The following is a 26,775-nucleotide window of genomic DNA, read 5'->3' on the forward strand; positions in this document are numbered from 1 at the left end:
CTGAGAATTGCAATTTTCTTTTTTAACACGGATAAAGCTGTGAGAAAGATTTGAGGAAGTGTCATTTTGTAGAAGCAAAGATATCTCATGCAGACGTGAAGCTGTTTGTTTAAACTTAAAATTAATTATTTTACAGCACATTAAAAAATAATGTTTATTGTGGTAAGATTTTTAAGCATAAATATTTGCAGGCACCCCAAACAAAGGTAATGCATATCAAGTAAATCATTCTCACAGTATTAATAAGGAGCGTATTTATTCATTTTCTCCTTCTCAGTTAGAAAATGATATAAATAATTTATGTATTTCACAATTCTCTTTCAGTGAGAATGTATTATTAATAGTATTAGGGTTTCAGTGGTGCTTCTATACTGACATTAAATTGCTATTTATAAATAATAACAGGGAGTTTTATGACTTTTTTTTTTTTTTTTTAAATGATGCTCAGTGTGTGATGACTAAAAGCTCTAAAAATACCTCCTGTACCAATCACACAGCCCTTTTTTTAGTTGAACCTTTCCCAGCATTCTGCACACTGAAATAAACTTTAACATGCAGGTCAGTTAGCACTTAACTTTTATTTGTGCAAAAAATAACAAAATAAATAAAATTAAATTTAAAAAGCGCTGTCTGTCAGCTGATTTTGGCCTTGTTTACACAGGTCGTTTCTTAAAATGCACTTGAAATGTCCTCAAGGTCTTGTGCTCATAATGTGTTGCTGCACATTTTTGCTTATCTGGTTGCAATTTGCAATGTTTCCTTTTCTTAAACTTATGTGGGAATGGAAAAATGCTTTCAGTATCAAGAGACACATGCATGGAGACAGCAGTCATCCACTGACCTGTCCAGGCAATGACAAGGATACAGAACAACAGACAGTGTTGCCAGTATTATGGTGAGCACATTAGAGAATGGAAAGATGCACTATAATCACATTTACCAATGAAGCATTGGTCTGCTCTTTACTTCTCAAAATAGTTATACTTCAGTGCTGAACAACACAAGAGTGCGGGTGCTCTTACACTTGGTTTGTCAGAAAGGAAGGCAGCAGACAGGAAGAACAGGAAGATGTTATCATGTGAAGATATTTTTAGTGTACCAAGATATGTTATATGACCTATTTTTTCACGTTTCCCCCATTTTTTTTAAATGCCCACAAAGCCATTGGAAATTTTCCACCTTATGTTCATGAATTAAATTAACAATGCCACAAATGTGTTTGAACCAGACTACTACCACACAAATTAGTGTACGTCACACAGTTTATATAATTAATTAGTTGTAGAGCTGTTAATTATTAGTCATTTTATGCATTTATTCTATCTAGGTTTAGGAATTGATTGCAACAAAGCTAAAAAAAGAAATAACAGTCTATCCTATAATATTACTCATAACTGTAGTAAATTTGGTTGTAACACTACTTTCTTTTTCTATTGTTCTCTGGAATTGCCAGTCCGCTGTAAACAAAGCCGATTTCATTACTTCTATTATTAGTCATTCAAAGCTTAATCTCATGGCCCTGAGAGAGACCTGGATCAAACCAAAGGACACTGCTACACCTGCAGCACTCTCCAATCATTTCTCATTTTCCCACTCCCCCCGTTTGACTGGAAGAGGTGGAGGTACTGATCTGCTCATCTCTAATGATTGGAAATTTAATCCTTTACCATCTTTGGTTATCAACAGCTCCTTTGAATCTCATTCAGTTACTGTTACTTGCCCTCTTAAAATACATTTTGTAGTTGTCTATCGACCCCCAGGACCACTGGGTAACGTTTTGTGTGAATTAGATGTGTTTCTTTCAACCTTTCCTGAGGATGGTACTCCCCTAGTTATGTTTGGAGATTTCAGCATCCATCTAGATAAACCTCTGTATGCTGATTTCCACACTCTGCTTGCCTCTTTTGATCTCAACCGAGTGTCAACTACTGCTACTCACAAATCAGGCAACCAACTGGACCTTATTTATACACGACACTGCTTTTCTGATTATGTACTGGTTACTCCACTGCACACGTCGGATCACTTCCTCCTCACTCTTAAACTCAACAAGGTCCCTGACACATCATTTACCCCTCAACATGTCATCTTTCGACGTAACCTACGCTCACTCTCACCGTCCCAGCTATCTGCAATGGTTTCATCTTCGCTTCCCTCCCTAAACTGTTTGCATCTTTGGATGCTAAAGTGCTACTGATACTTTCTGTTCCACTCTTACATCTTGTTTAGACACTGTTTGCCCCTGATCTTCCAGGCCAGCCCGTACCACCCCTTCCACCCCTTGGTTATCTGATGTTCTATGCGAACACCGTTTCTAAGCTAAGAGCTGCTGAAAGGGTGTGGCGCAAATCCAAAAATACTACTGACCTTAATGTGTATCAGTCAATCCTCTCTTCCTTCTCTGCTAATCTCTCCACTGCTAAAATGACATACTACCACATCAAAGTTAACAATTCGCCTAACTCTTGCATGCTTTATAAAACATTTTCCTCACTCCTTTGTCCTCCTCCTCCCCCTCCTGCTTCATCTCTAATAGTTGACAACTTTGCCACATTTTTCATTAATAAAATTAAAAACATCAGTGCACAATTTTCCACACCACAATACGTCAAACTCATATCACCAGCAAACATAAACTCATTTACGTCCTTCTCTTCACTCTCTGTGGCAGAAGTCTCAAAACTCATCCTTTCTAATCACCCTACTACTTGCCCGCTTGATCCTATTCCATCTTATCTCCTTCAAGCCATTTCTCATGCAGTTGTACCTGCACTCACTCACATCTTTAACACTTCCCTCCACACTGGTGTTTTTCCCTCATCATTTAGACAGGCTCGTATAACACCACTACTTAAGAAACACACCCTCAACCCATCTCTTTTAGAGAACTACAGACCAGTTTCCCTTCTTCCATTCATTGCAAAAACACTTGAACGAGCTGTGTTCAACCAAGTCTCTACATTTCTCACACACAACAACCTCCTTGACAGCAACCAATCTGGCTTCAGAAGTGGACATTCAACTGAGACTGCCTTGCTTTCAGTTGTTGAACCCCTAAGACTGGCAAGAGCAGAATCCAAATATTCAGTCCTTATCCTGCTTGATCTGTCTGCTGCTTTTGACATGGTTAACCACCAGATCATCCTGTCAACCCTACTGGCAAAGGGGATCTCATGAACCGCACTTCAGTGGTTTGAGTCTCACCTATCAGATAAGTCATTCAAAGTAACTTGGGGAGGTGAGGTGTCCAACATCTGAGAACTGGGGTGCCTCAGGGCTCAGTTCTTGGACCACTTCTCTTCTCTGTCTACATGGCATCATTAGGTTCTGTCATTCAGAAACATGGCTTTTCATACCACTGCTATGCTGATGACACTCAACTCTACCTCTCATTCCATCCTGATGATCCGATGGTAGCTATTCGCATCTCAGCTTGTCTAAAAGACCTTTCTTGCATGATGAAAAACCATCATCTTCAACTCAACCTTGCCAAGACAGAACTGCTTGTGGTTCCAGCAAACCAATTGTTTCATCACAATTTCACAATCAAGTTAGGCGCATCAACCATGACTCCTTTAAAAACAGCCAGAAACCTTATGATTGATGATCAGCTGACTTTATCAGACCACATTGCTAAAACTGTCCAGTCCTGCAGATTTGCTTTATTTAACATCAAGAAGATCAGGCCCTTTCTTTCGCAAAAAGCTGCACAACTCCTTGTTCAAGCTCTTGTTCTGTCCAGGCTGGACTATAGTAATGCCTTCTTGGCAGGTCTTCCAGCCAGTTCTATCAAACCTTTACAATTAATCCAGAACGGAGCAGCAAGATTAATTTTTAATGAGCCAAAAAGAATACAAGTCACACCTCTGTTTTTCAATTTGCACTGGCTACCAATAGATGCTCGCATAAAATTCAAAACATTGATGTTTGCCTACAAAACCACCACTGGCTCTGCACCCATTTACCTAAATGTATTCTTTTTAGACTTATGTGCCCTCTAGGAGCTTGCATTCTGCAAGTGAACATTGCTTGCTTGTGCCATCTCAAAGATGCACAGTCACTTTTACATACTTTTAAATTAAATGTTCCCTCCTGGTGAAATGACCTCCCCAACTCAATCTGAGCAGCTGAGTCCTTAGCCATCTTCAAGAATTGGCTTAAAAACCCATCTCTTCAATCTTTATTTGACCCTTTAACTTTAGCACCCACTATTCTAAATTCTATTCTTAAAAAAAAATAATAATAATCGAATTACCTTTCTAAATCTGTTTGTAGTCTATTTTCTTTTCATCATTATACAAAGACCTCTAACACTAGCTTGCTCTATTCTTTTTCTAGTCTATCGGTTTTCTTTATATTATATTATTTAAAAGCCCTTGCTACATGTACTGCGTTTAAGCTGAGACTTTTGTTATAGCACTTAAATATCATTGCTCTTTTGTTGTTTTTGATTGCTTCCACTGTCCCCATTTATCCAAGTCGCTTTGGATAAAATCATCTGCTAAATGACTAAATGTAATTAACAGAAACACAATATTCTGTGATATGCAAAATAAATCATCGTGTGACATCTAAACAAACTGTGTTGATGTGGCCAGACCCTGAGAATATATATATATATATATATATATGCTTATGCATAATGCTTATGCAAAAATGTGCAATATCCTTATATTTATTTGTTACCCCTCCATCCTAGAACATTCCTGCATCTCACTCAATCCTATTCCATTATCATTTATAGCACAATTGTTTATACACTTATTTACTTGCCAATTTGTAATTCTCCAGTAAATTTTTTTTTTTTTTGTCTGTGTGTTGTTGTCTGTTTACTGGAAGCTTATGTCACTACAACAAATTCCTTGTATGCGCAAGCATACTTGGCAATAAAGCTCTTTCTGATTCTGATTCTGATATATAAATAAATTCACAAAAACCCAGCATGGTCAAAAACACACAAAACAGAAGTCTTTATTATGATCACCTGACACAACAGAAACATTTTGTGCGGTTGACTGTATAACAACTGTTAAAGCAGTACAGGGTTTGTGCTGTACATCGTGTAGATCTCTGTTTGTCATCCTTCGAGTGAGAGAAGAGGCCCATCGAGGTCTGTGATGCAGTACGCCTCAAAAGCAGTGAACCTTCAAATGCAGAATCAAATTAAATGGACAGTGGAAGAGGCTTGTGATTTTTTTTTTTCAAACAGGTAGACAGAAGTGAATAGACTTTAGCTCTGTGCATGTTGTGTGCACAGTTGCAGTGAAGCAGTTTACACTCCACCCTCAGAGGAACATGTTAAAGAGGAAGTCATTTCGACCAACCGCACTGTTCAAACTTTAATGACACCAGGTTCAGCAGACGTGATGCAGAGGCAGAGCTGTTGTAAACTGGTACAAATCATGATATGCTAACACTGATCCACCAGAACTGGGTTGTATGGTGCCTCCTAAACCTATTCATTTATCAAGCTATTGTTTTGTTTAAAGGGACACTTCTGTCAAAACAACTCTAAAAAAAATAAAATAAAAATAACCTGTATGACTGACTATCTTTTGCAGAACACACACACACACGATTTGGAATAAAATGAGTAAATAATGACAAAATGTCTCTGGTGGTTCAGATAAGACTAATTTCATTTAAAACAAAAGAATGCTACATTATCAGAAACGTCGATGCAAGATCTTACTCTTAATAAAGCATTTCTAGGAAACTATAATTGTGAAATCCGTACTTATTTGATGCTTTTAGACCTAAAAAACAAGGCTAGTGGTCTCATAAACCCAGAGGTCTGGCGCGGATCAGTGTGTGTTACAGAGGCAGAGTTGTTTGTGAGCTTTACTTAAAGTGATTGTCACACAGAGGCAGTGTTGTTGTTCACAACTGTTCAATGATTGTTGCAGGAGAGCAGAGGCAGTGATGTTGTGTAAGGTACAGAGGAAACACGTGACAGATGAACTGAGGTGTAAAAAAAGAAAAAAAGGCATGACGTTCTGTTACAACAGTTAAATGCTCAGTTACAGCATTCTCAATACTTTTGAAATGGCACGTTTTTCTTCGAGCACTAAAAATACACTTTGTATTCTTTGTGAGTCATTATGTTTGGAAATCTCTTTTTTATTTTGAAATCTGCTAATACTGTGTAGAGGTCATCTCTGTCTTTCGACAGCTGACAATTACAAAAATTAAGAGTAAATTAAGAAACAATATTAAAAAGCTACACAAAGGCATTTACCACTCTGAGATCTCATACACACCGTCATAATCACAAGCTGTTGACATGAGATCCTTCATTTCTTTGCCACAACTGCCAAGTTGATCATTGTGAAGAAGTCTCCAAATCATGAACAAAATTGCGTTTTATCCCCATCGGATGATTTTCAGTGCTAGTGTGATTTTCAGTTCCCTTGTGTATGACAGTGGGTCGACCATAAACGTGTTTAACGCTCGAGAGAAAAGTGAGAGAGAAGATAAGAACTGTTCTGCATTCCACCTAAGACACAAGATTCAAATCTCATTTTTCTGTCAATATAGATTTCATATATTCATATATCTTTTTGTAAGAAAACAAAAGAAACCGAACCAAAACGGCTGGAAAGTTCAAAATGTCCCTGACTTGCGGACATTTGACGTCCTAAATGTCCATTAGCTTGCTCTTAAGGGATTGAAATGTATAAAATAAAGTCACAGGCTCAAGAGAAAGAGAGCTTTATCTGGGCCTTCACAGTTTGTGTGATTGGAGCAGAGCTGGGAAGACACAGAAAAGAGCCGCTTCTGCACACACAGGGCGTTTGTTCTGCCGTCTCCACAGATCACAGCCATGTGGACAGCTGCAGGACTCTGCTAGTCACTGAATCACTGCTGCTTTTATTGACAGTGTGAGTTTTGAGCAGGCACGGCCTGTGTAGAACTCCATTGGTCTTCAGCTAATAAAAGCCGGCCAGATTAACTGTTCGGGTCCGGTCATCCCAGATCAAAGTCTACCGGAATTCTGGTTTCTAGCGCGGGTCGGCTGTGGCTTATTTCTGGTTTGGAACCAGTTTGTTCTGTACGGAGCCCCTGTCTGGAGGTGATACTCAGGGGGAGTGAGCTGAGGGGCTGCTGTGTGTTGAGCTCGGAGACAAACTGGGGCTGCAGCTTCCTGGTGGCGCTCCTTTTCCTCCTCCTCTCGCCCCGCCGCCGCCCTCCAGACCCTCCGAATTCTCCAGCATCTCCTGAATGAGTGGAGGCATGGAGCCGGGAATCTCCATTTTCAGCGTTATTACTCGTTCGGCTCCTGGTTGAGAAATACAGAAAATAATGTTAGAATGGATTCTGGATGAGTCAAGCTTGATGTTCAAAGAGTGACTGTGAACGTCACCTTTAGCGCTGATGCTCCTCAGGTCTGTGATCTTCATCAGCATCTTGGGGAACATGTGTGGTTTATGAGGCCTCCTCTTTCTCACGTAGATCTTTAGGGCCTCCAGCAGTGGCTCCTGAAGCACATCCACCTTATCCGACTGCTCCAGATCCTGTCGGTCTGAGCACAAGTGCACAGTGTTTAATAACATCAGCTCACAGAGAATGACACGAGCATCAACGCTCTAGAACTCATGAAATAATTATTCTTTTTTTTTTTCAATTCTATTCAAAAGACTTCCTAAATGGAAGAAAATTATTACTATTAAATTATAATTCCAGTTAGCAAATTATAAACAGAAGAAATTATTTATATTATTAAAATATTTATTGAATAAAAATATTATTTATCATATGAATTATTGTGAATAAAAAAAAATCTGATATTAAATATAATTTTAAAAGGCAGATTAACCTATAAAAAATAAAATAAAATAAAACCAACATTATCAAATATACAAAAAACAATAAAACGGTCAACATTGGACGATATAATTTGGTATATAAGTTAGGGCTGTCAAATAAAAATGTGAATTTTGAATATTCGCCGAATTTAAAGATAAAAATAAAAAACACGTTTCTTGTGCCACTGATAAGGCTGCCTGATGGACACCTAAAAATCGAATGCAATTTAATTATTAAAATATTATTGGCACACAAAACGCAGTGACGATGCAAGTGTCGTTGCTTTTTAATGTTTTGTTAGCCTTTCCAGTTGAACCCTCTCTGCTGCGCTGTTCATTAAAAACACTGTAAAAAGAGAACATCCATACGGAGATGATGGTGTTTATGTCAAAACTAAAACTAAGCCTTTCACAAAGAACACATATATTTGCACATTTTCTAAAGTGGCTTCTATCAACATTGCGAGTTTTATGCCTAGAAAGCTATGTAAAATTTATGTACATTGAACTTCCCATCCCACTGCATCTCATATTTTTAAATGATACAGTATTCTGTGTGATTGGCTTTTGTCCTTTTGCATTCAACTATGCATAGATTCATGATTCTGTTTTGTTCATAATTGTTTTAGCAACTGAATTACTTACATTTGGTTTATAAACATTGTGCACTTATTTTATTGCTTTAATAAAAGTGCATTAGTAATATTTAGCTTGCGCTCTCTTGTGGCCTCAGGAGAGAAGACAAAATACAACCCCCCCCCCCTCCCAAACTGAAATTATGACTTTTAAATTCAAATATAATTTGAATAATTATCATATTTAAAGTGAAAAATTCGAATTTAGTTTTTCAGCCATTTTAACAACCCTAATACAAGAGATGTAAAAAGCCCAAGAGAAGGGCTGACAGATAAGATACAAAAAAAAAAATTATATGTGAGAACTGAGTAAGTGAAACATTCACAAACCAAAATATGGCTGTAAGCGTATCTGACTGGATTTGGTTCAACAGCTGCAGTACCTCCACACAGCAGACAGATGGCGCTGAGGAGCCCCGTCTCTGCATCATCCATCTCCAGAGGCAGGAGCTGGTTGGCGAAAGCGAAAACCAGATCCGTCAGTGGACCGAAGCCGGCGTTGTGCATCTGCGTGCGGTTCAGTGTCAGACCGTCTGAAAACGTCATGGTGTCCTGATCCGGTGTGTAGCGTGTACATATTCGCAGAATCTGTAGACGAGAATGAAAGACACAGGAAAGTTGACACTGCTGCAGTGTTCATTCATGCACTATTTAGACACAAGAACAGATGCAAGTGTGTTGTGCTCTTACCAGGATGTCGAGACAGGCGGCCTTTAACAGGGTGATCTGATCTGCGATAGTGAGTGTGGTGAAGCCCGGCAGCTGCTTGGCGAACTCCACCGTCTTAATTATGCATTTGGTGGAGAGTTCACTGAACTTGTCCCACAGGTCAACATCCAGAGCGACCCTGTGGTCTGCACTGTTGTTCTGGTCGAAGACAGAGACAATGTTTTCTTAGCTTGCAATTTATTTACCCACAATTCCAAAACGAGAAGCTGCTTTGCGTCTGACTTACGGTGGTGTATTTGCCCAGCTGGCACAGAGAGGGGAAGGTTTCCTGATGGGCCTTCCTGACCCGCTCGATCATCTGCACCGTATCAGGACTTAACACGTAACTCTCCGAACACTCCTGCTTCTTCTCTTCCTTCTTCCTCTTGTTCCGGTCGTTCCGAACAGCTGTGACGACAGGAAGAAAACAGGTCAAACCATCAGATTTACTCACTCCTCTGATTAATATCATACATAAATATACAAGTAGATTTCTATGCTTTATACCAGAAGTGCCAATAAGAAAGAAATATCTAATTAAATCATAAATGTGCCACAAGATGGCAGTAAAAGTCCAGAGAAAACCGCAGATCATACACGGTTAAACCTTAGATACATGTTCTTCTTGCATTCAATCATTTTGGCAGCTAATCTACTTCAAAACAACAACGAATGAAAGAGGAGGAGACGGATTAAGTAGAACAATCAGAGCACATATGGGGATAGATAGATAAGATAGATAGATAGATAGATAAGATAGATAAGATAGATCGATAGATTTTACTGTATTATTAAATGTAACCTTGGTGAGCATGAGACTTAATAATTAAAATATCTTCCTGAACAGCAATGTTTGTTTTCAAAGATGAAGTGTCATTTCAGCACCAACTGCAACCAAATTTAGGACAATAAAGCCCCACTTGTGAGGCCAAAAACATAGCTCCATGTTAATCTCATGCCATCGGGTTGAATCCACATTTCTGTATCGAGGTGGTCGGGCCACTGAAACAATCAATCTTTTGATAGCATCCCAGTATTTACACTTTTCAGGGAAATCCGTGAGTGGTTTAATTAGTTGTTTTTGCACATTAAACTAGGATGAGAAAATATTAATGACACTGAAGAATTGCAAACTTCACTGGAAAAAATAATGACTGTAAGATCGTGCATGTAAATGCACTCATTGTGTTTCATCACAGACACACACACACACACACACACACACACACAGATGTGCTGATGGTGTGCAGCGTGCAGAGATGAGAAATGAATGTTGGTGGTTGTTAATAACTGTGACAAACGACCTCTGCTTTCACTAAAATCCAGCCTAATCTAATCACGTCACATGACAAATATCAGCCCGCTTTAAACGTGCTCTCCCTCTGCGCCTGCATTCCTCCCTCCTTCCCTTCTTCCTGGAACCTCACAATCTCTCAGTTTTCTTGTCCTCAAAGCCTCAATCACTCCTTTATCTCATGTTTTCTTGCTGTTTTTGGTTAGGACTCCTTCCTTTGTCTAAAGATAACTCCTCGCTCTTCTTCTCCCTCCTCCACACACACGCAGGGGAGCGAGCGAGCGAGAGAGAGGGTGGTAAAGGATGATTCTCTCTCACTTCTCCCCACAGCCACATATTCATTTCTCCAGAGGGAGCTGGGTGCCAGCGTGGGCTCGGAAAACACAATCTAATGGAGCCATTAAAGAACTATTAACGCAGGGAGGTAATCTTTCACGACACGACATGTGCGAGAAGACGAAACCTGCTTGCAAACAACTTTATGATGACAAGAGCGCGCGCCATCATATCCGGGAGGAGAGAATGAAATATGTAAAATAACAAATCTGGGGCAGAGGTTTCGTGATAGAGAATGCAAACTATAGTTCAGTACAGCACAGAAAGAAAAGTATATGCACTTTCATGCTAATAACAAAACAAAAGTACATACAAATCCATATTCATACTTAAAGGCGAAAGCAACTAAATGGCGTCCTACTGCAACAGATACATCAGATAAAGCAATAATAATGCACTACTGTAAAACCGATTAAAAACCTATTAATTAAAAATATAGCAGGTATTCATCATGACGTTCATTTGTCCTAGCACAAAAACACAACAAAGCAGCACACCTCCTCATTAAATGCTTGTACACAAGCCTGTCACACAACCATCACTATAAAATATATGTCAATAACCAGTGTGCTTTAAATAACACTGGCAAATGTCCTGTCAGTGGTCATGGTCCAGAGCACTTGAGCACTCGGTCCAGTAGATGGAGACAGCAGGACCAGAGAGACAAATGTCTGACAAGAGGTCTTCCTGGCATAGTGCACTAAACGTATGCTGCATTTATTTGATCATTCATAGTGAAAACAGCAATACTGTGAAATATCATTACTACAATTTAAAACAGGGGTGCCCAACCCTGCTCCTGGCGATCGACTGTCCTGCAGAGTTTAGCTCCAATCCTCATCAAACACACCTGAAGCAACTAATTAAGGTCTTCAGGCTCACTTAAAAATTAAAGGCAGGTGTGTTTGATTAGGGTAGGAGCCAAACTTTGCAGGACAGTCGATCGCCAGGAGCAGGGTTGGGCACCCCTGCTTTAAAATAACTACTTGAATACATTTTTAAAAATGTTTGCAATACATTTTCTTCAGTGTCACATGATCCTTTAGAATGCATTCTAATATGCTGATTTACTGCTCTCGAAACATTTCTTAGAAACAATGAAGACAGTTGTGCTGATTAATATAGCGATATAACAAAAATATAAGGATGCAGTACTTTAAATACTGTACTGTAAATTCCAGATAATATTTTTAAAAAAAAATTTTTTTTTTACACTTTAAATGTGCCTTTACACAAGAATGTATACACTTGTCAACATCTGAAATAGATCAAAACCTTTCATCAAAGTTATCGTAAAACTTACAACCTGTGTTCTTGCCTTTGACGACTGTATAGGTGCCTTTATACATTAGAAAGGGGGTTTCTCGCAAGGGGACCATCATGTTTGGGGTACCATGGTACCTGTATTGTTGCTGTACACTAGATCAGCACAGTGAGTCTCAACCTCCTTTGACAAATGACTTTCCGTGACTTGTCCAGTCATTCATGATTAAGGGACTTTTAGTGTATGTAGACACTTACATTCTTTAGACATGCCCACTTCCAGGCACTTCTGCAGCCGGCAGTACTGGCAGCGGTTTCGGGTGACCTTGTTGATGATACAGCTCTTCTCTCTGTGGCAGGTGTACAGCATGTTCTTCTGAATGCTCCTTCGGAAAAAGCCCTGAGGAGACAAGCAAGACATATGTTTACTATAGCTGGAAGGTTTACAAATGACACACACCCAAGCAAATTAACACCAGCCCACAGAAGTCGACAAGACTGAGGAAGAACGGTTATTTCAAATCAATAATGATTCACCAGATATTCATACATTCAACATTATGCGTATCGTCACTGTACACAAACATGAAAACACGAATAAACAACCATGGCATAGATACAGCTCTCGCTCACACACACACATGGCCGGCTGAGCTCGGTTTAGATTTGGCTGTATTATGGCTGCTGGGTATTATCTCCCAGTTCAAGTGCCCAGAGGTTCCTATTGGCTAATACCCAGCAGGGCTTAACCCACATAATACTCGAGCGAAGGGCTTCCAAAGAGAGATTCATTATATTATTCTCCTGATCTTAATTACTGCTTGGTCAGACTCTCGAGGGCAGAGAGTCAGTTCGAGGTCACAAACGTACACGGCAAAAGCAGGAAAGATGCAGCTGAAGCCACAAAAGATCAGAGAGCAGACGCCAAAGTGTGATTGCGCGGGCTTGTGAAAGGGATTTGAGCTGCTGAGGATTAAACCGTGAAAGCTTCACTCGTGACTGCCGCTGGGCACGTGGGTATCAGCGGCGCTCTGCAGGATTCACAGACTGGGCTGAGCGGGAACACAGTGGCTCCAGTGCTTCAGTGTGAACACGAAATGAGAGGAAGATCTTTAGTTACTCTGTGCTGCAGATTTATACCTGACAAATGAGGTCAATACATTTGATAAAATCCACATTCACAGGTTATTAAAAGGGATAAATACAGAGCTGTGTAGATTACTTACAAATTGTGCTAAATTACTGATCACATTACATGTTAAAACTGTAATGAGTAACAATCTAGGCTACTTATTTTAAGTTAAATGTATTCGGACTACTTTTTTAGATAACTTTTAGATAGGCAAATTTGTTTTAAATTTACCATTAAATGTACCATATTGATATTGAAAAAAGCAAAGAGAAAGAAAATATATTCATTGGAATATATCCTTCTTTCCCGGCTTTGTGAATATAGTCAAAGCAAATGGTATGACACACAGTAGGATGTTTAGAAAGGAAAATTTAAAAGAGGAAAAAATAAGAATTAGGGAGAATCAAATTCTGAATAATTTACTGACGTGTGAATAATATGTAATCAATAAAAAGTAACTATAATCTGCATTTTTAAATTAAATGAATGAATATATATATATATATAAAATTAACATACCCTAAAAGTACTTATTTTTTTGCAACCTGATTACATAATCTAGATTACATGCAATCAGTTACTGGATACATAATACTACAAGTGATTTTAATCATTACAATTTACAGTAGAAAAAAACAACAACAAAAAAACTAGTTTTGAGAATGGCTAAAGATCGCTAAAGATTAAATTATTTTTTATTAAATCTGTATTTTTAAAGACCAAATAAGCGTTCAATGCTAACGATGTTAATCGTAATAATAGGGGAAGAATATGCAGAATTAAATACCCAAAATTTAGCAAAACAACCCTAATACTGACTTATAAGTGATGCATTGTGATCACTATGCTTGGTGCCATGTTTGTATGATTATCTAACTACACATGAACGGTATCTTAATGTGCCCTAGTCATGCTACCATTTTAAAAACAAGCATACAGTAAAAACATCCCCTCTCTGGTGTAGAAACAATAATCGTTTTAGTGAATAAAAGCCTTCAACTTCTCGGTCAGGACACAGAGGGAAGCTTTTAGTATGTGTGTGCTTTTGACAGGTCTGTCCAGTGGATGCCATCTAAAAACACTCATGTTATTTCACCGAAAGCGTGTGTCCAAGGACACATCCCGCATGCTGAAAGGACATGTCCCTCTCACACTCGGTCTCGGCTATGAAAAAGTAATAAAGGAAAAGGTGAGCATGGCAGATGTGTGACAGAACGTGTGCTCGCCCGGCCGAGTCGAAATGGTTTTCTAATGCGCTGCCCAGAGGCCTGATCTCCCTACAGAGGAGCTCTCATTCATCGGATGTTTTATTCATGCCAGCTCTGATCTTCTGGAGGTCATTGTTGGAGGTCATTGTGGTAGACGCAGATGAAACGCTTCTTCCTGGACCAGTATCAGCAGGTCGGTCACTGCTGTACACACGACACATGAAGTTGCGTGCTGCTTCTTGCACATTTCCTTTTTCAGTGGGCAGCAATTTCACTTGCACGGTTTCAAAACTCGAACAGTTGTATAGTAAAAGCATTACATTTAAATTGACTTTGCACAGACTTCATAAAAAATGTAGCACAATTCAGCTGAAAATAAAGCATTAGCTCTACACTGCCTCACAAAAAGTGTTTAACATCAGTAGCCGAATATCCCATGAATCCTGAGCGAAGGTACCCTTTATATTAAATTTCATATATATAAATCAGCAATGAAAGCAACTGTCCCATGAATGTTGTTTCATATGATAAAGTGTTTAAAAAGCTTACTTTCAGTCTACGCAAACCATATATAGTCCTAAGCGCGCTTCTGAGCTTCAGTGATGTGATGACTTTATCAATTGCCAAATGGCTCTTTTATTGAGAAGGCGGGACTATTACAGCACTATAAGCCACCACTCATCAAACAGATGGTATTCTGAAGGCAAAATCGATTGGTACTTGATGCAAGAAATCCTTACTGTAATCAACCTTAATTAATAATAAAGTTTTATCCAGATTTTAATAAGAATAAAAAGTGTTGTCTGAGAGACATGGATACCAAAGTGTAGAAGCAGACATGGATGAGGAAGAGGAAATAATGGACGTAGGACTGATCTATGATCCTAATCTCTGTCTAGGCATCACCTGACCTCTGCGAACCCGGGATTGACCCAGTCCTGACCTGCCGGCCAGATCCTGTGTGCCGAAGGCAGCAGAGGAGGGCAGGAAGGAAACGGATTGAGGTCTGCTGTGGCTCTCACTGGCAGGAGCGCTAAGCCTCTTTAGTGTCTCCACTAATCCTGGACATGAGTACAAACCCCCAGGAGCACTGAGACAACGGAGGAGCAGGCGTGTGCTTGTGTTTGTATGAAACATGCAGCCTATTTCAAATGGATTTGGAACGAGAGACCGTGAGATCAAAATAAGACCATCCGTCTGTTTAGCGTGACTAAGGGGTTATGCGTATGATAGTTATTTGTGCTTAGTAGCCGTGAAGATTTAAACGAAGATTTAGACCAGCAGCAATTTAGAAATCCTGGCCAGAACATGTCACCAGGAAGTGGCACATCTGGTCACCTTATTTTGGGCATAACTAGTGTGCTAGGTCAGCTCACTAGAGTTTGGAGCATAGCTAATGTACCAAAATCTCAAACGTTGATTGTTCTCACGCACAGCCACAGAAAACAAGACGCAATGATTAAAAAAAGACAATATGTAAGGAGGATTGTTGCAAATCAGTCCCTAATAAGCCAGTTTCCACCCCCTTTGTTAAAATGGTAGCTACCTTCAATACTGACTACAACACAGAAATGCAAGAAACTTATTAAGGACATATAGCCCAAATGCTGACTCCTCTCTTTGTTCATCTCTAAGCAGACAGGGTTGTAGAGGCAAGAGGAGAAGAGTGACAGGAGCTTTCTGAAGGGAAAGACGAGTGCAGATATGTCCTCCCACTATTCAAAGGCAGCCAGAAAGGGAGAAGATAGCACATGCAAATTTAATGAAGTCATGTTTATTTCTCAGCGAGCAGCACTGTGTGTACGTGTGCGTTCTCCACCCACACTTCCCTGCGGCTGCGCTCAGATAAGGGGGCTTTGTAACAATCATAGTTCATCTCCAAACCCTGTGTTTCTCTTTCTCAGGGAGACACTGTGTAGATCATACATTGTATACACTACCAGTCTTCAATTTTTCAGTAGCACTGAAGTAAAAGGCTAGAGTTCACCGTTGTGTAAAAACAAAAACAGTAAAAACAATTGTCACTTATTTTAAAGAAACAGTGGTGAGTACACTTAAATGGACATCAGTAATCAAATTATTTACCTTATCCTGAATAAGGCAATATTATGATTAAGGTGTTTACATGAGATGCTTTTATGATGCCATATACAGTTTTGTGCATTTCATTTTTTTATTTTACAAAAGTGCAGTTAGTTATTTGTCATGCTATACATGCAAAAAGACGACGGTGCTGTTGAAGTCATGCTCTTTTAAATGCTGTCAAAAGCTTGACCACTGTCGTCTGTGGATCCTGTAGCAAAATGCGGCAAAAAGTCCTACACGATGCTATAAGTGTGATTAAGGTGTGTACATGTCTATTCTGCACTTCAATATGTCTAAAATAGGAATATTCCACATATCTCGATTTGATTTGTGTTTACTTCGAGTATGACTTTAGACGGACTAAAGTAATCAAAAATCTGTTGACATAGATTCTTAAACACAGTATAATCTTAATCATGTTTAAATCTGAATATTGTTGTCCATGTAAACATATTGATTGTGTGACTAAAGCATCTAAATATTTGAGGCCTCAATCCTGTAAATTGGGACGGGACAGATTCTTACCTTGCACCCTTCACAAGCACTAACTCCATAATGGTAGCCCGAGGACTTGTCCTGGCAGACGAAACAGGGCTTGTAGACCCGTGGTGGAGGAGGTGGAGAAGGTGGGCTGGGTACGATCTCCTCTGAGCTTGTGCTCTGAGTCTCCACAGCTACAAGAGAACAGAAACAGCCTTTAGTTTGACTCATTAACGCACCATCATTTCCTCATGAGGGTTACTAGGATCCTTTGTGTTTTAGCAACAGTCTGCAGTAACCTTCAACCTTCAATAGATGCCTCCGCTCCCCGGGACGGCTCAGGGAGGGAGCGCTTGTGCATCCCGATGAGCAGCTAAGGTCAAGCTTGTCAGGAGAACGTCTCCATTCCTGGAGCGAGCAGACAGATAGGCTGGTGCCACGCTCTCCTAACACATTCACTCTCACTTTCCTCCCGGTTTCAGCTGCTACCAACTGGGACGAGTGCCAGCCTTAATTAATAAAGTCATGACAGTCAGCCGGGGTGTGGAGGAAGAAACCGCACGCTGTGCTTGAGTGGAGGGGGCGCCCGAGCCACACGGCACCGTCAAAGAGCTGCCATGACAGAGAGCTTATGAAACAACTGCCATTTAAACAGCAGATCATGAGGGAAACCCACAACGTCCTCTCCACAGGTCAAGGGCACAAAACAACAAGCACATTTGGAATTTTGAATAGCTGAAATTCTCCACGTCGCTGATGTTTCCCTGTATGAATATGCCCACATGTAAATGATATATTTTCTCTGGTATCACTGGTATATTTTCAAAATATTTATATACACAGACGCATTCACTTCTCAACCCTCATGTGTCTCTCCCTCGCTGCTATCCACTCCTTTCCTGCTGTGCCTCTTACAAATGCCATGGTGTGAAGAAAAATGAGAGATGAAGACACAGGTTTCTAGTCAGGGAGAACATGCTATTATGTGGGTGCAGTTAGCAGGTGTCAGTAATCGGAGTTATGCAGAGTCTCAGATATCTTTTCAATAACCCTAATAGCCTAATAGCATATGCCTAACTCCAGGTTCACTCTGTCTGTGACGCGCCTTTTTTCCGAGCCCATGTTAACAGATCAGAGCATTCACACTGCACGCGGTAAAAGGCTAGAAATAAAAAAATGCAAAAATAATTAATATCTAACACATGAGCATATAGAGAGCATTGTGAGTGCACAGGATGCAGTTTAAGTGAGAGGCGACATGTTTTCAGTGCGCGCACTCTCTCCGCGCAGAACAGCGTGTATCTGAGCAAGTACGTCTGGTTTTGTGACAGCGCAAAGGAAATCTGCGTGCGAACAGACAGATTCTCGCTCGTGCATTATTTTTAATGTGCTTTCGCGGTATATTTATGCGCTCACGCTGCTGACAGCATACACATACTGTATACACACTGCAAACACCTGAGGCACCGCTACAATTAATGAGCTCTATGAACAATGCATGGCAAAAAAGAAAAAAAAAATTATTGCCATATTATTATTTTTTTATTGCCATAAGTCTATACATTTTGTTACATCTTTACTATAGTGATAATTTTGACTTATGTCTGTTCTAGAGACATTACAACTTTTTGTTAAAGCTCTAATTGGTTTTCTTTTGGAAATATGTTTCCAATTAATCCTGAATGCATTTATGAATGTAAAAGCATATCGGTGTGTGTCACAATCGCAAAATTGATCAAAGAAATCGCGATAGTTTTTTTTTTTTTTTCATATCGCACAGCCCTAGTTCATTCAATAAATACAGTTAACAATCTAGCTTCTGAGTAGTTAGTTATTAACCCAACAATAACGGGTCAGTTAATTTTTTTGAAGTGGGCCGCGCAAACATATGTGTGTGGTTGTGTGGGCCGCGAGCTGAAAAAGGTTGGGAACCACTGGCCTAGATGTTGAAAAGGATCAAATCGCAGCATTTAAGGGACAGTTGACACAAATGAATATGGTGTCATTTACTCGCCCTATGGAAGTCAATATCGATCATAAGCTATCATTCTTGTTGGCCCATTTTTCTCATATAAATTGGTGCACCTGCAATTCTGTCAGCATTTAGGAATACACAAGCATATGGGCTACACTGTTCAAATGTTTGGAGTTGGTGAGATTTTCCTTGTTTTGTCATCTCTTATGCTTACCACAGCTGCATATATTTGATCAAAAATACAGTGTGACAGTATGACATTTTACAGTTTTAAGGCATTTTGTAATTTTTTTAATGTGTAATTTATTCTTGTGATGGCAAAAACATTATCATATTTATGGGGAAGTCGTGGCCTAATGGTTAGCGATTCGGATTCGTAATCCAAAGGTTGTGAGCTCGAGTCTCGGGCCGGCAGGAGTTGTAGGTGGGGGGGAGAATGTACATTGATCTCTCCACCTTCAACACCATGACTTAGGTGCCCTTGAGCAAGGCACTGAACCCCCAACTGCTCCTCGGACACCGCAGCATAAATGGCTGCCCACTGCTCCGGGTGTGTGTTCATGGTGTGTGTGTGTGTGTGTGTGTGTGTGTGTGTGTGTGTGTGTGTGTGTGCACTTTAGATGGGTTAAATGCAGAGCACTAATTCTGAGTATGGGTCACCATACTTGGCTGTATGTCACGCCACTTCATCGCTTCATCAATTATCTTATCGATGTTATCAATGTAGCAAAATCAGTTGTGCTTCTTAATTTGGAAGAACCGATACTTAAAGTTAAAAAAAGAACAACATTTACTTGAAATAGTAATCTTTTGTAACAATGTAAAAGCTTTCACTGACACTTTTGATCAATTTAACTTGATGATCATTAAAAAAAAAATCTTGTCATGTCTTTAAATAGAGCACACAACAGCAAATCTCTTCTGATCTAGCAGTCAGTTATGGCTGTGTGGTAGAGACGCTGAGAGGCACTTAGGGGTGCTTGTGTTGCTGTTTAAGGTTTGATATGATATCTGACTCGCTTAGATCAGTGTCTGCGTTCAGAGAGACAATCTACCTACAGCATAGTCCCCATCTCACAAATGCAAACACTGAGGCCGCCAAACAAATGCCTGAATGTTGAAACAATAACCTCTTTAAGCATAAGGTGCTTAAGGACATTGGTGAAACATGTTAACCGGTGAGTTAAGTAGATCTCTCTCATCTTTGTCTATTATGAGCCGTCTACACTGTAAAAAAAAAAAACTGTCAAATTTACGGTAAAATACCGGCAGCTGTGGTTGCCAGGAATATACCGTAAAAAAATGTGGAATCTGTAAAAGACAATACGGTATACTGGTTTTGTAACCCTACATTTTACAGTAGACAACATATTTTTTTTTACCAAAATCATGGTAGAAAAAAACAAATATATTTGTCAATTATACAGTAATTTTATGTACAACTTTCCATAGCTTTTTACGGATATTTGCAGTAAAAAAAGTTATAATATATACACTGTAAAAAGAAAGTTGCATCAACTTAAAAAAATAAGGCAACTTAGTGACATTCAGCCAAGTATGGAGACTTATACTGAGAATTCATGCTCTACATTTAACCCTTCGTGCACGCACACACCCAGAGCAGTGTTCATCATTTACGCTGCAGCACCCGGGGAGCAGTTGGTGGTTCAGTGGCTTGCTCAAGGACACCTCAGTCGTGTTATTGCCGGCCCGAGTTTCGAACTCACAAACCCAGGGTTAGGAGTCAAACTCTCTAACCACTAGGCCACAACTTTATATTACTCGAGTCATCTAAATAAATAAAAGACCATACCACGGGTCAAATAACTTTTTATTATTGAAAGTTTAGGACATACCAAGTCTTGTATATTAATTTCTTTACTCAGTGCAATTTACACTGAACTCAACACATGGCACATAATGCATGTTAAATAAATCCAGTGTTAATTATATCTTCATACGTTAGCAGTCTTGTGGAATGAAGTCATATATTTAACATTTTTGTTTGTTTTTAAAGGAACTATTACATGAAAATTACTATATTGCGTATTTTAACTCAACCTAATCCACTGGGCAAAGTTACGTCCAGTGGACGTCTTTTTATGTCTTTGCAGACGTTGAAAAGAAGTCCACTGAGGAGACAATGTTTTTATGATGTCTTTTTTTTAATGTTTTTTATGTCTTCTGTACGTCCGATATAGACGTTTACAGATCCTCCTTACAAGGTTTTGTGACTTTATTTCTGTCAGACATCTAGAGAAGCTCCTATTGAGAATTAACAGAGGTTTAAATGTTGATACTTGATTCACTTGAAGTCACCATTGTGGTGGAAAGTGTTTGGTTTAGTTGGGATCTTGGTCCAGTTACTTCTTGTGTTAGCTTGTGTCTTGCTGCTTTAACGGTGTATTTTAAAACGCTGTTTTTGTGGCAAAGAAAGACAAAATTTAATTGAGCTCAGGTGTTATCAGCTCTTTCTTGATGGTGAGATAGTCATCATATAATAAGTTTTTTGTTTGATATTTTTAACAGGCACCAGAACCAAAATACTTATCTTGAAGATGGTCAAAATGAATGTGTTTGAAATAATTTGAGTAAAAGGATCAAGTACTCACACACACAGACTTCTAGATTTAGCATATGCATCACAACAACGGGGACAAACAAAAGACCTCCATAGCACAAACTCATCCTTATTTTACAGCCTTTTTTGTTCTGATTGTCACCATTGATGTGATGCATATCCAAAATCTTGATATGTGTTTGTGACGACATGATCGGTTTTCTAAAAATATTTTTTCTACAAGGTATTGATCGATAAAAAAAAAAACAGTCGCAACAATACATTAACATCTGATTCTGCTATAATTTGTCACCATTACAAGCAAGATGTGTAGAGTACGCTTGATCTCAACTCTAAATATATTTGTTCTGATATTTTTAAGGTTAACATGACTATTTATGTTGTGACAACTTATTATTATTATTATTTTAAGTTGGGTGGATATGTTATTATACAGTGATATGTTATTATATTATAACTTTTTTACTGCAAATATCCGTAAAAAGCTATGGAAAGTTGCATTTTTTACATAAAATTACTGTATAATTGACAAATATATTTGTTTTTTTCTACCATGATTTTGGTAAAAAAAATACGTTGTCTACTGTAAAATTTAGGGTTACAAAACCAGTATACCGTATTGTCTTTTACAGATTCCACATTTTTTTCACGGTATATTCCTGGCAACCACAGCTGCCGGTATTTTACCGTAAATTTGACAGTTTTTTTTTAACTGTGTAACTTTTAATCTGTATATCAGTACCTGAATTTTAAAATAAAAAATACTATCAATTTTATTGTCTTTTACGGCTGATATTTGCTTTTTTTTAAATGGTATTTACTGGTTGTATTATTACGGTGGACCCTATTTTTTAACATCTTGCTTCTGTAAAAATGGATGTTTTTGTTTGCTTAAAAATCTACAGATTTATACTGTGAATTCCAATGTGCACAACCCCAAAAGATGTAGTTTTACTCAAATAATACCGTAAAATCTAAGGTTTTCAGACATTTTCAACATTACAATATTTAGTTCTAAAATGTATGCATATTTGTTTTCACAGAAAATATTTATAATTTCAACATTTTATTACAGTAAAAAACAGTTTTATCCAGTCTCACAATTAACAGTTATTCAATCTATTTAATACAGTAAAAGGAAGTTTTTGGTTTTATGCTCCATTACCGTTGGAATTTGACGGTGTTTTGCTGTATATTTTACTGACTTTTTTTTACAGTGTAGTAGAAAACGTGGCCTCACCTTCATCACACTACACATGCACTGCTGCGGAGCCAGTGGGCAACCGTCTGCGTCTATTTCCTGTGTTCAAAAAAAGCACAGTCAAAGCTAAAAATACCGACTCTGGCACCAGCGCAGAGTCAGATGAGGATGTCGAGTTCTTATCTCTTTCTACACACAGACAGCAAGCGTCCCAACAAACACAAACACGATTCCCAGCACATTACAAAACCGACTTCACAGCAGTGTACTGAGAGAGCTGCTCACTGGATTCATGTAGAGCAAAGAAAACGTGAAAAACTCCAATGATGTGAGGAAACTACAGAAGAAAAACAGACCCGTGAAGGGACAGTTACTAAGAATTACAAGAAATTATTTGGGAAACGCAGGGTTTTCCCAAATATACAGAATAAAACTTCTGACCAGTTCATTTCTAGTCACTGGCATTTCCAATCAAACACGGAATAAAATTAAACGTTTCACAGAAGCGACACTCACAAAGCTATTTCTTGCTAATTTGAAATACGAGATTAGGTAATGAGAGGGAGGAAATTTTGATTTAAATTTGAAAATTGGAATTATACAGGCCTGGGAGCTACAATTTTATTATTCCCTACAAGTTTCTAATTATTCCAGGTCTTTTATGACTATGGTAACTAAAGGTCAATTGATAAAAAAAATAAAATAAAATAAATTATGGCAGATGCTGAGATCTTAGGGGAGGCAATTTACTGCTATAGAGCTGACATATCACTATTTGATATATATATAAAAAGAAAGTAACATACTGCTATAAAATACTTTAACATGACATTTACTGAAGAAATAATTAAACAATATGAAAAGATGAGGTAAAAGACTGGTTTTAGCATATACTTTAGAGTTGTCAAAAAACTGCTGCTGTAACCTAAAAAGTCACACTTTGTCCTTCATACAACTGTTTTATCATACGAAAGGCAGAAACAATGCCGTCAAACAATGTGTTAATCCAATCCATTTGTATATCAATTTGCAACACTAAAAAAAGTCCCGCTATTGGAAAAACAAAGCAAACCGGTATCTCAGCACGAAACATTTGCAGATGGTACTTTAGCTTGCATTTTCACACAAAAGAGAGAACAGGAAGTGAGAAAAACTACCGGCTGGCATCACACATCCTGCTCTCACAAACACAAAGCTTCAAGAAGGTGAGACTGTTTTTAGATGTCAAACAGTTCATTTCTCTCCCGCAATTATTCTCACTGTTGCACTCGTTCCCTTTCACCGCATCTCACTCGCTCGGCTCTTTCTATGCCATTCGCTCGTTCCCTAGAGCGCCGTCTGACCTCCTTCTGCTGCGCAGCTCCGACATGAGTGGCACATTTTCCATAACAGGGACAGAGCTCAACACAGATCCAGGACAACATCATGGGAAGCGCTCTTCTGACAGCAGACACTGCGGCGATGGCCAAAACTACGCCTTCATCTACTCTCACCCATACCACAATGCTTCAAACTTCCTTTAAACTCCAGCTGATCAATTATAAATAGCACATATTAAAGATTGAACAGCTGAACTGAACAGAGAAATCCCTCGCTCTTATAAAAGTGAAAGTTTGAGGGTTAGAAGCTACTTCCCTGAACCCGAATAACCCTGAATAACCGCAGAGCTGGCAGCACAAGCAGCTTCCTGTGAAGCTGCGATCAGGTGGCATGCTCTAATTACGCACTCTGTTGCATCTCGGAGTAGACGCGTCTTAGTCATGGCTGTTGAGTTGGTCTGTAGCTCTGGGAGGAACAACCTTGTGCTGAAATCAACTTTAATTATGCCCAGAGGTTCGACCCAGGATAACCTCACATTAACCGCTGTGAGGCTTTGGGAAACAGGTCAGTTTCACCACCTGTCCAAGACGCCCCTCGTGCACACAGAAGACTTCAGTTACCGAGGTGTTCTTTAGCTGTTTGACATCACCGCATACTTCCACTCACTTCCAAAGCTGGCAAACCGGTTAAATCTCACTTTAAAACTGCTTCAAAACACAGTCAGCAGGCTACCTAGACAGCATTTTAAGAAATTTAAAATGTATCCAGTCTTCTTATATAAGACACTTTGCTTTCAGTCAGCAATGCGGGAATCCTTCACAAAAGAGGCATTCCCAAAAAGCATTGCAAATATGTAGGCAGCTTGCCAGGTTTTGGAGCACAGGTGTAGCTTTCAATGATCTTACTCATTCTTTTCTTATCAGTTTGTGAAGGTTTGAAATCCCAACAGGGCAAAAATGTCATATTAGCACAATCACTAGGACTTGATTTTTTTAAAGTAAGACAGAAGTAATAACAGCATTAGTGTTAGGCTGCACTAGCAGCTGGCATCGACCTCCTGTCACAGCAAGAGAAGCAGCAGATGAAAGGGGTAAAGGAAAGAAAGATGGTTCTTGTATCTCAGTTTCCCCCAGAGACCATAAACTGAACTCAATGAACTGCCCTGAGCCCTGTCTATTAATGAAACACAAGACAAATCATCACACACAGCAAACACACACTGTGCATAAACTGTAGAAAATGTAGTTATTATACAAATACAAAAATATAAACGTACTGAAAAAACCTATTTCATTCATTTATATCTTACATAACACCACCAGCAACAACAACAACACCTATACCAACAAGATGTCATACAACACCAACAAGTACTATGTGTTAAAATCAACTGTATTGTAAACTTTATATGAACTTGTATAGATGATTTACATATTTAATTATCTCAGAGCCAAAAATCACTTTAATTTGGGTTGTGGGCTAAAAGTAAAGAAACATTTTTAATTTACAACAACAACAAAAAGTCACTTATATGTAGGATTGGCTTGGCTGTTTGAGAGATTGAGTGCTGTCAGAGAGGTGCACACATGAAGCGCAAGTTTTTGTTCCTTGAACGGTTAAATACCCTTGTATTTGTCAAAACGCAAGTCTTCCCAAGTGAAAGCAAACCATGATGCAAACATGAAATATCAGACATACAGTAGTAGTTCTTTACAGGTTTTTTATTCTATTGTGCTGCTTTTCCATAGTTTTTTCACGCTCACGTCTGCTGTGTCTCATGCATGAAACCGCATTCTAAAAACACGGCACTCAAGTTACAAAAAGTTCACTCTCATCTTCTTACATGTTTTACCTATTCCACTGCCCGCGTCTCATCTCTGTCAACACAAAAGCTCATTCTGTGTAAATGGCACTTAACGCTATATTTATGGTCCTTCATATGAGCGCGTCACACGCGAGCAGTTAATTGCGCAACTTGAGGTTGGATCCTTCTTTTCTCTTTACTGTTATCATCGGCATATTGATAAAGTGTCTAATTCTAACATTTGGTGACATATGTTCGAAATCAACGATTCCTCGATTTCTAAAAAATATAATCGTGGCAAAACAGTGAATTCGAATTGATCAAAATCTGGAAAATAGCCAAGTCCTATTTCTATGGTATCAAATTCATATCATAAAGACCTTATTTAAAGGAAAAATAACTTTGTGATATATATTGTTACTGTGAAAAAAAAATAACTCATATCGTTATATAAAATTTAGGTCATATCCCCCACCACTGCTTATACTCTATACATTTTAATGCAGAAATCAAACAAATGTCAAATTAAAGGTAATTATGGGTCAACTTTAGCTTGGTCATCTCTGTGTTAAGGTGCCTTCCTTCCCACTGTTGCCTTTGGTTCATAAAAGGTGTACATTTTTCTTTTCAGTTTACAAAAAAATGAAATAACTGCAAACAACAGGTATTTGAAAACCACTATACAAATAAATTAAACTGAAATCAAAATACTTAACACTACAAAATATTCCCATATGGATATGATTTTCACTTCTACGTACAGTCCTGGCGTATTCTGACATTTCACAGGACATGTCAAAACGGCCTACAGTCAGCATTATTTGTGAGCTCTTTGCAGTAGACACCATTTAGGGAGATAATTATGTTACTTGCACATAAGAGTGAGAAAAATATTATGGTGTTAAAGTCTTTGAGCGTGTGGGTGTGTGTCTAAGTGACAAAAATACA

General features: G+C 38.7%; 1 protein-coding gene across 2 annotated transcripts in view; it reads right to left on the reverse strand.

Annotated features, from left to right (window-relative positions):
• Window positions 1-6,099: 6,099 nt before the first annotated feature.
• Window positions 6,100-26,775, reverse strand: part of rarab (retinoic acid receptor, alpha b) — a 60,932-nt gene continuing 40,256 nt past the window's right edge. For both annotated transcript variants that reach the window (XM_059557026.1, XM_059557025.1), the window contains exons 2-8: window positions 16,992-17,140; window positions 12,300-12,441; window positions 9,396-9,556; window positions 9,131-9,307; window positions 8,824-9,028; window positions 7,364-7,522; window positions 6,100-7,279 (exon numbers count right to left, since the gene is read on the reverse strand). In XM_059557026.1, the coding sequence (XP_059413009.1) occupies window positions 7,080-7,279; window positions 7,364-7,522; window positions 8,824-9,028; window positions 9,131-9,307; window positions 9,396-9,556; window positions 12,300-12,441; window positions 16,992-17,140 (1,193 nt within the window). In that variant the 3' untranslated portion in view covers window positions 6,100-7,079. The remainder of the gene's footprint in view (window positions 7,280-7,363; window positions 7,523-8,823; window positions 9,029-9,130; window positions 9,308-9,395; window positions 9,557-12,299; window positions 12,442-16,991; window positions 17,141-26,775) is intronic.

The sequence above is a fragment of the Carassius carassius genome, chromosome 1 (genome assembly GCF_963082965.1).
Source record: "Carassius carassius chromosome 1, fCarCar2.1, whole genome shotgun sequence".
Taxonomy (NCBI): Eukaryota; Metazoa; Chordata; class Actinopteri; order Cypriniformes; family Cyprinidae; genus Carassius; species Carassius carassius.